Genomic DNA, 15,265 nt, shown 5'->3' with positions numbered 1-15,265 from the left:
TGTAGTCATATTTCAAGTGCTCAATACTCACATATGGCCAATAGCTACTATACTGGACATCACAGTTCTGGAAAACAGACTAACCTTCAAAAACAACTGCCACAAGACAAATTAAAACATAGATCAAATTATCTGGAATCCTGAACAAAACAGAGGCATTAAAAAAGCCCTACTCTGTTCTTTCTTAATTCCACAAGCATTTACTAAATACCTTCTATGAGCATGTCAAAGGCCTTACCATCTAAGACAATACACATACAGGTTGGGAGATATGTTATATTTCATTTACTAAATACAGAATGACTTCAAAGCAACTAAAATTAGTCTCAAATAGTGTGGATTAGGCTGATGCCAATATTATAGTGGTTGCTTCAAAATTCCACTGCAAGTCATTAAAGAGAAAACCATAGGCCCAAGGTACAATCACTTGCCCCTGTGACAGCAACCAGGCCTTAACTGCAGTTCAAACCCCTCCAGGAGTAGAATTTTAAGCCAATCAATCTGAAATTTCTGGTCAGCACCAAAGAAGTAATCTGTCATATGGGCCCTCCCTGACCTCCAAAGGAAGATGAGGTAATCATCTAACAAGACCCCTTCCTTTCCCTTTAAAGGAAAGTGACCTTACTTGAAACAATACTTTGTTTTCTTTTGCTAATAACTTCTTGCCCCACTCCCCTTTCTATAAAAACTTTCATTTTGGACAGCTCCTGGGAGTTCATCTCTACTTGCTATATGGGAGGCTGCTGGATTCATGAATCACTTAATAAAGCCAATTAGATCTTCAAACATACTTGGTAAAATTTTGTTTTTTACCAGTTATATATAACACACATAAACTGCATTTCCCCACAGTGGCAATTTTATATCATGCTGAGTTGTTTTAATTTAGCTCCTAAAAGCTGATTGGACCCATAATAAAATTGAAATATTACAGACTTGCAATTTTAAGTCTAAAATCAAAACTGTGAATCTTGTTTTTCCAATATCACGACATTTAAACAAATTTATCCAAACATAAACAGATACATACAGGTCCTTAAGGCCTTCAGCATGGCTGACCAGGCTCAAAATCCAATTTTACTTCAGCAAGTAAGTAAAAAAGGTGGATGAAGCTGGAATGCTGACCTCAAAGTCAGATGCACTGTGGGCATGGCTAATGAGTAGCTTCAACCCCAAAGAGTTTGAGACCTTCTTACTCCAGCAGTCAAAATACTTTCCTTCTTTTCAATAGGTGAGATACAGAGGAAACCAGAGGCACTGAGGAGAGATGGGTGATGTGGATTCCTCGGTGGGGATGAGCAGTTAACAGGTACCATGATGTCGACATTGAATGGAGGGAGAGGATGGAAGGGAGCGAGTCCCAGGGCCAGTGAAAGCCCCACCTTGCTCGACTGGGGAAGAGAAGGAGGAAGAATGGGTAAGACTTCTCAATGAAGTTAGGGAAGGGCTAGTCCTAGGGGCACAGAGTATAGGGACAAGGAACTGAAAGGGGAGGCACATTTGAATCTACAGGGCATACTTAAGAGCATTTGAGAACTGAAAACTGTTGCTACTAAGGATGATGATGATGACAATGACGACAGAACCTAGAAGTTGGCATTTACTGTTTTCTGCACAGGACCAACTACTCAGAGTTCTTCACATGTGTACTGTAATATAATCCTCATTTAATGGGCAAGACCTCTGTGCCGGGGACAGTACTCACAGAACCTGGAGGAGAAAGTCTGATAGCCAGAAAGGATGGGAGGGCCTTCCCAAGGAGGAGGAATGAAATGCACTTGCTAGGGCTTTAAGTTTTGTCTAATTTTTGCCGTCAGTTTTAATAACTACTTTATTTTAGTTCAGTGTCAGACCAAACAACAAAGACTGGGCCTGTCTTTCTAAAACCAGCAGCCAAACTTCCCCTGGGGGCTCAAACGATACTTGTAGATAATAATATGAGGACGCTTTGAGGGTCCAAAAACCTGAGTACAAGTCCCAGTGAGAGGCTCTTACTAATCCTCAATAATAGTTAATAGTTGACTTTGGGCAAGTTACTTTTAAAAATTGTATGAATGCTATCTCTACAATTCTCAAAAAAGAGAACTGAGCTAAATCAATCATCAGAACATACTAAGTATCCACTTACCCACTTACAAGCTCATCCTCTCCTCACCAGGAAAGCTAAAAAGAGAGCAAAGTAACCCCTCTCCTAGAAAAGTCCTTCACTGATTTACAACTCAGTAGAAGTCAGCCTGACCCCACCAATAGGAACCAAGACTGACACTGACACACTCTGCTCTTTCTTATACTTCAAATTTGAGAGGAGTCTTGAAGAAAATCTGAGCATTGCTCCCTTCCATAAAGAAAGCCCCACCAGACTCTGGACTCAAACTGCACCAACCACTCCTGATGATGAGCAGAGATGTCCTGAAGTTACCCAGCCATCAAATGACAATAATGACTGCTCTCTACAACACATGCAAAAGAGCCAGTTTTTTGTTTTATTTTTTTAAGAGGCAGTTTAAAACTGAGAATTTCAAAACAAGAGGAAAGTACTGTCAGCCTGGTCTCTGTGAGGTGGACAATTCACTGAATCTCTGATTCCTTTTCACCCCCAGGAGTGAATGTTTGAGTATCCATGACAATGGAAAAAATGGAGGTATGAACAATACAAACTAAGAAAAGCACAACATTCCCCTGAGTATTCTTTGGCTCTGGAACATGTGACACTCAGGGAGTTGTCTCTCCAACTTTGGCTCACCCAGAGCAGCGTGGCCTCACCTGCCTACCTCCAACTGGGGCTTGGTTGGGAAACCCAATCACAGTGCCCAGGGCATACAACCTGTCCATTTGGTCAGGGCCCAGCATTCAGAAGGGCCTCACATCTGGTTGTTGTTGCTGTCTTGATATTCTTAATAATTAATCATTAGTAATAATTCTTAGCAAGGGGCTCTGCATTTTTTTTATACTGGGCCCCAGAAATTATGTAGATGGTGTGGTAGTGCCTGACTCAGAAAAGGAATTCAATTCACAGAAGGAATTGGTGAGTTGTGGGGTAGCCATCGTACCTGGCGTAGGGCCGGAACTCACACCTTTGAGTCAGACTAGCTTTCATTCTTAGGAAGGACGGACCTGATGCCACACACATCCCTTTCAAAAAGCAGAAAGAAAAAAAAAATGTGGCAACTTTAAAAAAATTTTTTTCCCGTTTCAAATATGGAATATTTAAGCCAATGAAGCCTAATTTCCTTCTGGTTCTCTCTAGTGCCCTAGATGGGGAAGCTGTCAGATGCTCACTCAGGGAGGTGCTGGAGGCAGAGCTGTTAGTGCCAGCCACCCAAGGAGGGCTGGGTTCTGAGGCAGAGCAGCACACAGCAATCACTCTCAGGATACACAAAGGAAGCACAAGGAGACATACTCACATCAAGGAATCAATTACCCTAGGTAGAAAATGCAGGACATAAATGAAGGTTAATACCCAAGGTCAACCAAGAAATTCAATGAGAACAGAAGACACAAAGAAGGACACTTCTTTGAGTGCTTTTTCAGTAAAAAATGAGGATAAAAGTGAACTGTTTTTTTAAAAAAATTCTAAAGGGTATTAAGAAGTGACAAAATACTTCTAAATTCTTCATCTTCCTGTTCAGGACAATTCCTCACGGGAAACCAAAACTATCATTCTAACACTCAAAGTAAAACTACCGTAACTGTTTTCGAGTCTGTAGCTTACCTAAAGATTTTAAAGAAGGGCAGGGGAATGAAGGAGAGATGGCCCCTGGCCTCTGCAAATACCCCAAACACCCCAACTCCTCAGGAGGACAGAGCCAAGGTGCACAGTTACACACACATTTCCAGAAGGGAACTGCCAAGATCAGGCCTCCACCACCATCAGGGAAGCTACCCACAGAAATGTGGGTCAGTTAGTCCCAGAGAGAAAAGTCCCTGGGGATGGAAATCTCTCCAAAAACAGTGAACTCAGTCAGGTAAAAGCCAACCAAATTAATCTCAATGAAGCAATCCAAATGAGCTTTTCTTTTCAATGGTTTTATAAATTAGGCACTTCAGACTGAGTATCCCCTTCCTTACCTGCCATATTCCAAAAGCGTTGCATGGACTCGAGATTCTTCATCAAGCAGCTCTTCTGCTCCCTGTTGGCGTTTGTATTTCCGACGGGGCTTGTAGACATCCTAAGAAATGGATGAGACAGACGACTTACTGAGTGTGAGAATGCTGTCTTCCTGAACTGCCTGCTGGGTGCATCCAGCCAGTCAGGTGAACAAGTCTTTCCCCATCGTGGCAAGCGTACCCCCCTCCTGCAGGAGAACAGTGGGCACTCAGGGAGGTTGCCTCTAAGGAGTCTGCTCCTTTGACATTCATATATGTAGCAAATATTTCCACTCAAGATATTGCTTGTCGCGGAGCCCAGGTGGGTAAGCGGTTTAGTGCTGCCTTCGGCCCGGGGTGTGATCCTGGAGACCCAGGATCGAGTCTCAATGTTGGGCTCCCTGCTTCTCTCATGGAGCCTGCTTCTCTCTCTGCCTGTGTCTCCTCCCACCCTCTCCTCCCGCCCTCCTCCCTCTCATGAATAAATAAATAATATCTTTAAAAGAAAAAAAGATATTGCTTGCCAACTTCATTTTAACTTGGTGTTTCTTTTTTCTTTAAAAGATTTATGCATTTATTTTTAGAAGGAGAAAGGAGGGAGCATGGGGGGAGGAGCAGGGGACAAAGGGAGAGGGAGAATCTCAAGCAGACACTCAGCATGGAGCCCAACACAAGGCTCATTCCCACGACCCTGAGATGATGACCTGAGTAGAAACCAAGAGTCAGACCTCAACCGACTGAGCCACTCAGCCCCAACTTGGTGTTTCTTTTGTCCTATGGCATTTTGATATTTTACATGGTCAAACTTACCAATCATTTTATATCTTACTTATTACCAGGGATTATTTAAAAAAAAAGATCTTGTAAAAAAAAAAAAGTTCTTGTATGTTACTTGTATAGGTTATATTTAGCTTTTTAATCTATGTAGAGGCTTTTTTAACTAAATGGAAAATTAGGAATCCTGACATCATCAATTTAATAGTCCAGCCTTCCCTGATCTGAAATGGCACACATGTATACAACATGTACCAATGTTACCCTTTTCAACTCCTCTTGATTTATGAACCTTTATCCTGTCTCCACTGTTCTTTCTCAAATTCCTGGCTATTGTTAAACATCTCTCTTCCAAATGAATTCTAGTATCAACTTGTTAAGTTCATAATAAATAACTGTTGAGTTTTGATTAGAATCACACCAAATTTATAGATTATTTTGGAAAGAACTGGCAAATTTATAATACTGAATCTTGCCTTGAGAAGCAAGGTTTATCTCTCTATTCATATTTTTTAAAATTCTTTAATAATAATTTCCAGAAAAAACAAATTATCTAGTCACTGCATATCCAAACCTTTCCACCACTGTTTCCACAAAACAATTCAACAACCACAGGTATATAGGTTAACCAAGAATCCATAAAAAAAAATTCCTTAAATGGGAAAGGAGATTTCAATTCTTAGACTCTAATAGCAAAAAAGAAGAGTAGATACAAACCCTTCAGCAATAATATCTTTTTAACAAAAGTATATAAAAATACAAAATGCTCTATCAGCTTTCACTGACTTTTTAAATTACTAGAGTAGGATTTAATTATAAATGTAGAAGCAAACATAGATATCTTTGGTATAGGATACATTCTGAAACTATTTATCTATTTCTATATCTACATGTCGTAGGTGCTCAGTTAATGTGGTCCTCATCCCCAGATGATCTGATTTAGCATTCTGCCCTAAATGAGTGTCCTTCTTGAGTATCAAGCTGGCAGTCAAATGCAGTCAAATAATATCTTAATAAAATGAGCTTAGGGCTCTGAGTGCAAGTAGGTAAATATTTGTGCAAGGAAGGTATTCCAGCTGTTTGTTCTTGGATCTTTTCTTCTCCACTAGCAGAGTTCATCATAACCAACCTCTATGTGGATGGACATCACTATGACAAGAACTATTATCAGGTTTCTTCAGATAGTGGTATTCTTATTCCAATTAGAAATGTAACTCCCTTGAAAATCCTGGTTAACTCTATTATTTTACTTTTTATTATGAAGTTTCAAACATACAGAAAAACATTCTTTTATAACACAGACTATGTAATCTTAATAATTTTGTAAAAAAAAAAAAAAAAAGGAATGGACTAGGGTCTGGGATGACGTTGGAATATTGTTCTTATAACTTGCTGCCAGAAATAATTCTTAGTTTGCTGCTGGTGTCTACATAAATAGGAAGCTATAAATAACATAAAACAGATTTATGGGGAAATGCAACATATAATGAATCCACATGACGTCAGTTAGTGCATATGATTTAATTCTCACTGAGCTCCACTATTATCGCAGTACTGTATAATTGAGCTTAACTGCTATCTTCCTTAGTTACCACTGATAGAGTCAATGACCCAAGACAGGAAATTGGATTCTTCTAAAAAAAGAACTGACTCCAAAACAATAGCATACTAAAACCAATAGCTACAAGGAACTTTTATTCTGCCAAACAGTGACAACATCGGCCTTTGTGTAATTATTCCTTATACTTAAAAGCACCTCATATATGCACCTCACTTTTGCATTATATAACTGCTCCAAGAGGCAGAGACAAGGCAAATTCTATTATCCCCACTTTACTACTGAAGACGCAGAAATTAAATAATTTTTCAGGATCTCTAAAATAGTATTAGGCCTGGCCTTAGGTCCCCAAGGTTTTTCTAATACACTGACTTGTTTCTGGTGGGCATTGCCACCAACCTCCAGCCATCTCAAAAGAGTCTTCTTATGAGACTGCTATATACCTGAGGCTGCCACGTGGAGCACTACAGTGGTTTGCTTAAGTAATAAGAACCTACATGTCAGAGGTTTTCAGGACAACTTTAAGAACTATTGCTAAGTCACCCTTTAAAGCAATAGGAATCAGGGACACTGATGTCTAGTCTGGTCTCTGCCATTAACTAGCTCTGTGACTTTGGGGATTCCCTTCAAAGGGCTTGTTTCCTTATCTGTAAAACCAGGCTGGACTAATAGCCCTTGAACAGTGTCTTGTTCTCTGTGCTAAAGGACACACGAGCAGGGGTAAAATATTAAAGTGCCTGTTTTGTAAAGCAGAGCTCTTGCACCATAGCGTCACAGAGTTCTACCTTATAGATTAGGCTACAAGTCACTGGTTAGAGTAATTCCTGAGTCACATTTCAAACTGCAGGGAAGAGAAGTGAAGAGCACAGCACCAGGGCAGTATCTGTAGCAAACACTGATCACAATTATGGTGGGTACCTCTTTTACGAAACAATGAGCAGGCAGTGAGAAAGCCACCACCAACTTGGCATTCTATGGCTCAAAGATTCAGGGGGTCAGGCCACACTCAGGTCAGCAGGAAGTGATATTCCTCTGACTTGTCTTCACTGACCTTAAAACACTCTCTCAGGGCTCAACTCTCACAGACACACCTCAGCCCAGAATCCCAATGAGCTAACTCTGTTGCACCTAATGGAGCTCCACAGATGTCTCCACTACCAAGAGTGATGTCCTGAAAGATCCCGTAGGAAGAAGTTATTATAACTGAGACAAATATATTTGCTTTTTTTTCATTCTCATTCTAATAAAACAACGAATGAAACAAAGTCCCTGGGTACTAAGTGAAGGAAATGGGAGACCAATGGATGGTGACCATTTCTGGAGAGAGGAATGTGTCTGCAGGGAGGAAAGTTAGCTGAGGAGGTAGAGTTTTCTTCAGACTTTGTTCCTTTTCTATTCTCTTTCACATGAGCTCTGTTCTACTCCTTCAGGACCAGCACACATCCCACCTCAGGGCTCTTCAGTAAGACTAAGGTCACTCTATCAAATAATGGAGCCAAAGATAGCTTCTGCACCTTGGCTCTTAGGTTTATTTCTTCACAGCAGGCTGAGACACACTGACTCAAAAGTGTGCCAGTGCCAAACTCAAATTTTTACACACCAGGTTGCCTTAAACATGGCTCCAGTAGGCAGATTTTTAACCACTTACAGCCTATGTTGCATACTCTGCAAAACTGTATTTGCTAACCATAGACAGGATAAGCCGAGACTGTAAAGACCCAAAACTGCTGCTGCCCGTCAGAGATCTCTGACCTAGAGATTCTCTGTATTGTTGCTGAGTGACATCACCAAGGCACACGAACAATCTCCCAGGGGGTAGGGGTTCCCTTGGTCCCCTCTTCTGGATGCAGCCCTGATGCCTAAAACTCTGGATGGTGGCTGCTGTGAGGGACTGCACCATCCTACAAGCAAACCTGTCAAAGCATCACCCAAATAGAGCCTATGTATGCTGCTGCCCCCTTGTGGCCACATCTTCTCCTTGATGAGACCCCCAAATTCCCATGAATCCCCTACTGATGGAATGTCACTGCTCTTACCTCACCTCCTAGAGTGCGATCTGGCACAGTGAGAGTGCAATTAATATTACTGAAAGAATGCATGGACGACCGAGGTTTTAGTCCTAACCCCATAACTTACTACCTGTCTGATTTGGGGCAGGTTACTTTAACCTATGTGACTTTCCATCTGTAAAAAAAAGGTATAAGCAGAGTTACTGTGAGGATTAATTAATTATTTAGCAATATCTGACACACAGTAAAGGTTAAGATAGATACACATATCTAAGATAGAGAGATATACATGTTTTCTGAGGAGGGAAGCGGCAGAAAGAGAGGGAGAGAAACTCTGAGCCAAAATCAGGAATTGAACATTTAACTGACTGAGCCACCTCTAGGATATATATTTTTAATATAGATATGTATATATATTATTATTGATAAAATGTACTAATTTTATTTTATGTATATAGCCATATTTGTATTCTATGTGCTGAATGAAAAGGACTTCCTCTTAGCATTTCTTTTTTTTAAAATATTATTTATTTATTTGTTTATTCAGAGAGAGAAAGAGAGAGAGAGAGGCAGAGACACAGGCAGAGGAAGAAGCAGGCTCCATGCAGGGAGCCCGACGTGGGACTCCATCCCAGGTCTCCAGGATCACACCCCAGGCTGCAGGCAGCGCTAAACCGCTGTGCCACGGGGGCTGCCCCCTCATAGCATTTCCTGTGAAGAACACACTAGAGTAATAATTTCAAATGCCGTGGTCTCTGAAGGGATCAAGAAGTTCTGCAAAGCATTTTTTTTTTCAACTAGACTGGCAGCTCTGAGTCCTTTTTTCTCTCATTCCCTCTATTTTCATACAAAATTCTAAATATTATCCAAAAATGTTCAATGAATAGTAAGCAGTATTTTTTGGAGCTTTGGATAAAATTTCACAGCTACTCTTTACTCAAGGTTAATAGGGAGTAACAGACCTCACGGCATAGGACAGATACTTGAAGAATATGAAGGATGACAGCTCAGACAAGGAGGAAGGAAGTTGTACAACTGCACACTAAGTGAGACAAATGAGCGATTATGTGATGACACAAAAAGGAGAAGGTGGTAAGGGATGACCTGTCCTGGGTGGCAATAGGTTTGGCTTCTTATGTGCTTTGGAAATATACCTCCTGTCAGCAGGCCTTCTACAAAGCAGCTAGCTATTCTGTAAAGAGGAAGTATGGAGAAGCCAAGAAGTAACATTTCAAGAAGAAAGCTGAAGTACTAGGGATAATCCCTAAGAAGAAAAATGAGGGCAAGATGAAGAGAGAACCCCAAAGTGATGAGCTCAGGAATTCAAGTTCACGGCAGGTTTTCTGTCTGGCAATCTGCCAAGAGGCATTAACAGCCTTAGGCATAACCTCTGACCCAATTCCATTTTGTGGAATGTTTCCTAAATAATTAAAGATACGAGGAAAAAATTAGCTAGGAGAATGTCCTACATAACCACCAAAAGAAAAAAAAAAGATACAAAGTAAGCTAGGTAAATTAGTACCACACAATGAATAATCTACAGCCATTAAAAATGCTATGGAAGTATATTTATTGGGATGGAAAGATATCCTCAATTATATTGTTGAGCAAAAAACAAAACATACAGTAGAATGACATTTTTAGAGATCTCTAATTCTCTGTATTGATATCCCAAACATTGTATTTTCTGCTTGGAATATATATCAGTACCCATATCCTGACTGGTTGTATCATGTTGACTTAGTCTTTAGTAATTTTTTCCCATTTCTTAATTTTTTTTATTATTATTACTAAGATACTAGTACAAAATAAGTACAACCTTTTTTTTTTTAATTTTTATTTATTTATGATAGTCACAGAGAGAGAGAGAGAGGCAGAGACACAGGCAGAGGGAGAAGCAGGCTCCATGCACCGGGAGCCTGATGTGGGATTCGATCCCGGGTCTCCAGGATCGCGCCCTGAGCCAAAGGCAGGCGCCAAACCGCTGCACCACCCAGGGATCCCCAGTACAACCTTTTTTAAAGCAAAAAATCAAGCACCAAAAATGGCTGAGCTACATAACCAAGGACAAATGCAAAAGATGGGAACAATCCAGTAAAGATGGTTAAGGATAAGAATAAGCTAAATATTTTGAAAAATATTAGAAGGTTAATATTTATTTTTTAAGAAAAGGTTCTAAATAAGCAAGAATGAGTAAAAGCCTGCTGGTTGAGGCACAAAAGTATTATGCTCATAGATGAAGAAAGACAACATGATAGTCTCCACTTTGCAGACATTCTCTAGCTGGACATATGTCACAGTAAACGCCCCTACAGGGGACTCAAGAGGTAGCAGGAGAGCACCCAGCCGCTCTGGATAAATCTGTGTCACTGGGATCTGGATGAATAATATCTCAGAGTCCTGAAATAAGTCAGAAACATTGTTGTAAAACTGGCGCCAGGAATATGTGGGAAATCAGAGTCGAGGCGAAGAGAGGAAACCAGAGAAGCATCACACCTGTCATGTTTGAGGAGTGCCATGTAAAGTCAAAACCTGGCTGCCTCTTCCTGTCCTGTAAATATGTAGGGAATTTGTTGATCTTTCTGGCTTCAACTTTCTGATTTATAAAATAGAAATAGTAACATATAACTCCCTGAGTGTTGGTGAAGAGGTAATGAGATGATGCTTGCAAGATGCCTAATCAGGTGCCAAACACACGAAAGGCCATCAGTCAGGACATGGCAGCTATGGATGTATTTTATAAAAGGCTGGGGTCCAGAAATTAGGCACCTGTTGTGTGACCTTATTTGAATCCTTAATTTACCATTCATACAATTTAAGTCTGGGATTCCAGATTCATCAATAAGGAACAGGCAAGGGGATCCCTGGGTGGCTCAGTGATTTAGTGCCTGCCTTGGCCCAGGGCATGATCCTGGAGTCCTGGGATCGAGTCCCACATCGGGCTCCCTGCATGGAGCCTGCTTTTCCCTCTGCTTGTGTCTCTGCCTCTCTCTCTCTCTCTTTCTCTCTCTCTCTCTCATGAATAAATAAAATCTTTAAAAAAAAATAAGGAACAGGCAAGAAACACTGATGAGGCATGTAAAGGGCAGAGCTGGGTAAAAGGTGAAAGGATAGGGAAATACCCTTCAGAATCTGAGATGTACAAAGAGCCTGGCAGTGGAGGAAAGGCTTCACTCTCTTCACTAATGGTCAGATTTCCCTTGGGGAGACCGTTGACGAATGGAAAACAGCTAGTGGTTCCATTCCTTACATGACTCAAAAGGATAAGCTAGGGACATGCACTACAGCCCTGGAGTCTCTTGTAAGCTTCTGGAACTCTCATGCCAAGGCAAGGAAGCCAGGAAGCACTTGCAAAAGTGGTGGGTGGGAGGGAGGGAAGTTCATGGCAGTGTAGTTAAGAAACCTAAGAAGATAGCATCTGGAAGTGAGGGGTATTTTCAGTAGAAAGAGAAAGAGGAAAACAAATGAAACTCATAGGTCAGCTCTGGCCATCCATCAAAATTCTTTATCATTCCTGCTACAAATATATTGACAGTCAACTGAGAAGTAAGTTCACACATAAAAAAGGGAAATAAACTAAACATCTGAACTAAGAGATTTGCTAATTTTCCCTTATCTTGATATTATTTCCTAATTAGCTGCAAATAGCATTTTATCTAGATGCCCACAGGGTAGTAGTTATAAGACTGGTTTGCATCCTGGCTCCATCATCACTAATGTAATCTTGGGCAACTTACATAACCTATCTGTGCTTGAGTTTCCTCACCTGTAAAAAAAAAGAAAAAAATACTACTATTTCAGAAGATTCTTTTGAGGACTAGGTAAGGTATACATAAATGCTTACCACAATGTCTGGGCACCATGTATTTGTCATTATCATTTACCTCCTTAAATCCTATTAGGTCACATTACCAAGCAGAAGAGGAGAATTTTCTTTAAGAACTCCATTACAAATAATAAGAAGAAAGACTGTGCCGCTAGAGGCCTGAAATGTTTAATGGCTATGGAGATGCCAGGCCTAGTTTCATTGATAAGACTGCTGACAAGTATGCTAGCCTTTTCTTCCTGGTGATAAAGATGAAAATTATTGTTTCTCATTCTCTACTCAGGGCTAACAGTGAGATTTACACAGGCAGATATTCAATTAAGCATTTAGAAAATCATACTTTTGTTTACTGTTTTGGAATAAGTAACACACAGACGTGGTATAAAATTCAAATAGTACAGGCTTTAAAGGGAAAAGGGAATTTCACTTCCTCTCCTGCCCTGGGCTCCCCAGTTCTCTGGATGAGAGGTAATGCTGTCTAATTGGTTCTCTAGCTTTTGAAAAATGAAGTATCATTTAAAATAAGGGTAAATCCAACAAATTGGCTATTATTTTTCATGGTAAATGCAGTTAGGAGGAATCTTCCATAGCTTACAAAGACTCTATATTGGTAAGTTAAAAAAAAGCCCCACAGAATTACACTTAAAATATGACACCAATTTGGTATAAAAATGTACATTAAAAAAGCATCGAAGAAATATGTCCAAGCAGCAAAAGGAGCTGCTTCTGTGCTGTGAGGTTAAGGTTGATTCTCTTCCTCTGTATTTATCAACTTTTAAAAAAAGACAAAAAACTTTAAGAATGTCTCAAAGGAACAGCTATTTCATAACCAGAGGGAAAAATTACTCTGATATCCTATCATGTCTTGTTATTATTTAATACTACCACCAAGCCTGAAAATGGTATCTGGCTTCAGAGTGTAACTGTCTTGAAAGTTTTCCACTCCTTCCACTTCCAAAAGGAAATTGTGAAAAAGATACAAATTACAATTATAAAGTAACAAAGACTTTCTTGTTTTAAATAAGTGCTTTATGTCATCAAATGATTGTTAATCTTTTTTAGAGTGACCACCTTTGAAGACCACACATTTATTCTTCAAGTAGAAAAAAAAAAGCAAAATACCACCACGCATTATTTTTGGAAGAAAGTGAAGTTACCCCCAAGCACTGTGGCTTCATTCCCAGCAGCTCAGGTAGGAAGGCTTGGGTGGGGTGGGATATGGGGCACTGATAAGTTTCTGCTGGACTCTGGCCCAGAAAGGTTTGAAAAGCTCTCCTCTGACTCTTGCACTGGTGGAGTGGGTGCATAAGTGCAGACCCCATGGTTAAGATACACAGTATGTGGTGACCAAGGCCCTCCTGTGTCCCGCATAAAGCTCAGGAGCTGCTGTGCCTCTCCAAAGCCATCAAGGGGTGCTAACCTAAATTTACCACCTTTAGTTCATCATCTACTCTTTGAAGCTATTCAAAGTTTATACCTGCCAGTAGCACAAATGAGGAAAGACTTTGGATTTGGAAAATTTCTCCTGTAAATCTCAAACTAAGAAAAACCCAGGGCCATGATTGTGGCATTTTCTACCTGTGAAGGCTGGTGTCCAGATATGGGCACTGAGGTAGACAGGGTTTCTCTCACACAACCACCTGAGGTCAGCACTGGGCAATCCCAGGAGGGACTGGGCAAGGGTTTTGGAATTTGAACCACAGGGCTATTTGGAGGTTAGGAACCTATGTTCTTCCCTTACACAAGGACAGGGGAACTTACTGAAAGATCAACGACTGTCTTGATGGCCTTTTCTTTCCTCTTTATGAAGTCATCATCCTGCAAGACAAAACACAGGGATTAAACAAACCCTTTGTGAAGAGTGAAACTCAACCGGACTTCTCAGAAACCTGTCTTACAAATTGATTTCTCATCACAGCTCTGCCTGGAGAAGCCTCAATCTTCTAACAAATTTGAATATATTATGCATGGGAAGAAGCTAGGGCCAAACAGATCCCAAGGTGGTAAGAAAGAGGGGGACCCCAGAGTGTACTGGTGAAGACAAGTATTCTCGTTCAAATCCTTATGAGCTCTGATACCCAGGGCAAGCTACCTAGCCTCTAAGCCTCAGTTTCACTGTCTGTAAATGGGGACACCATCACCTACATCAGGGAGCAGTTGTGAAAATTAAAAAGAAGGCATGTGATGCGCTGGGACTTAGTGTAGTTAAGTATTATTCAATAGGTATCAGTTGTTATTTTTTTTTAATTTTTTTTATTTATTTATGATAGTCACACAGAGAAAGAGAGAGAGAGAGAAAGGCAGAGACATAGGCAGAGGGAGAAGCAGGCTCCATGCACCGGGAGCCCGACGTGGGATTCAATCCCGGGTCTCCAGGATCGCGCCCTGGGCCAAAGGCAGGTGCCAAACCGCTGCGCCACCCAGGGATCCCGGTATCAGTTGTTATTACTGTGTGTGTCGGGGGTGGTTACTATGAAACTGTTACTATAGGAATCCCTAGGCAACGATCTAGGTGGTCTCTTGAAGAGCTTTATATGTACTCTTAATGAAATATACTCATATTCTTATAATTTAATAAAAGTTCTGAAGAGGCAGTTCTTACAAACCAGGATGCCCACTGTCAATGCTGGCCAGGTAGGGGCAGAGATGTCATGCAGAAGAACTTGAGCTTACTCTGCTCCTTCCTGGGGAGTCTCTACATGTACTCACGTGTTCTCAGTTGGACGAGAAAAGGAAGGAAGATACTGACCTCAGGGAGACTGTAGGTTTTCTGGAACTGGGATATGGAATAGGAGCGGATGTAGTCGCCCATCTCTTCCTTTGTTTCTATAGCTCGCTTCACCAGCCACTGGGAAAGAAAGTTAGGAAATGTGAGGACAGGGATGAAACACCACTGTGGTAAAGGCCAACTTGGAGATAGTACAATTTGTGAACCCCAATCACTATCCTTGAACCGACCAGGTGATGAGAAACTGTCCATGTGTACTGTCCTAGGTGAAGAGCAGCTAGCTG

The 15,265-nt window shown here is 40.8% G+C and overlaps 1 protein-coding gene across 12 annotated transcripts in view; it reads right to left on the bottom strand.

Moving 5' to 3' along the window:
* CCDC93 (coiled-coil domain containing 93) overlaps positions 1-15,265 on the bottom strand; it is a 95,430-nt gene that overhangs the window by 60,263 nt on the left and 19,902 nt on the right. For 7 of the 12 annotated variants that reach the window (XR_007403807.1, XR_007403808.1, XR_003128814.3 and 4 more), the window contains exons 5-7: positions 15,003-15,101; positions 14,015-14,071; positions 4,069-4,169 (exon numbers count right to left, since the gene is read on the bottom strand). Coding sequence is in view for 4 of the 12 variants with exons in the window: in XM_049097156.1 (XP_048953113.1) it covers positions 4,069-4,169; positions 14,015-14,071; positions 15,003-15,101 (257 nt within the window). In the remaining 8 variants the exon portion in view is untranslated. Of the gene's footprint in view, positions 1-3,404; positions 3,423-4,068; positions 4,170-14,014; positions 14,072-15,002; positions 15,102-15,265 lie in introns of all 12 variants that reach the window. The other 5 variants (XR_007403804.1, XR_007403805.1, XR_007403806.1 and 2 more) reach the window with 1 other exon arrangement.

This window comes from Canis lupus, chromosome 19 (genome assembly GCF_003254725.2).
Source record: "Canis lupus dingo isolate Sandy chromosome 19, ASM325472v2, whole genome shotgun sequence".
Taxonomy (NCBI): Eukaryota; Metazoa; Chordata; class Mammalia; order Carnivora; family Canidae; genus Canis; species Canis lupus.
This window is presented reverse-complemented; position numbering and strand designations above follow the sequence as displayed.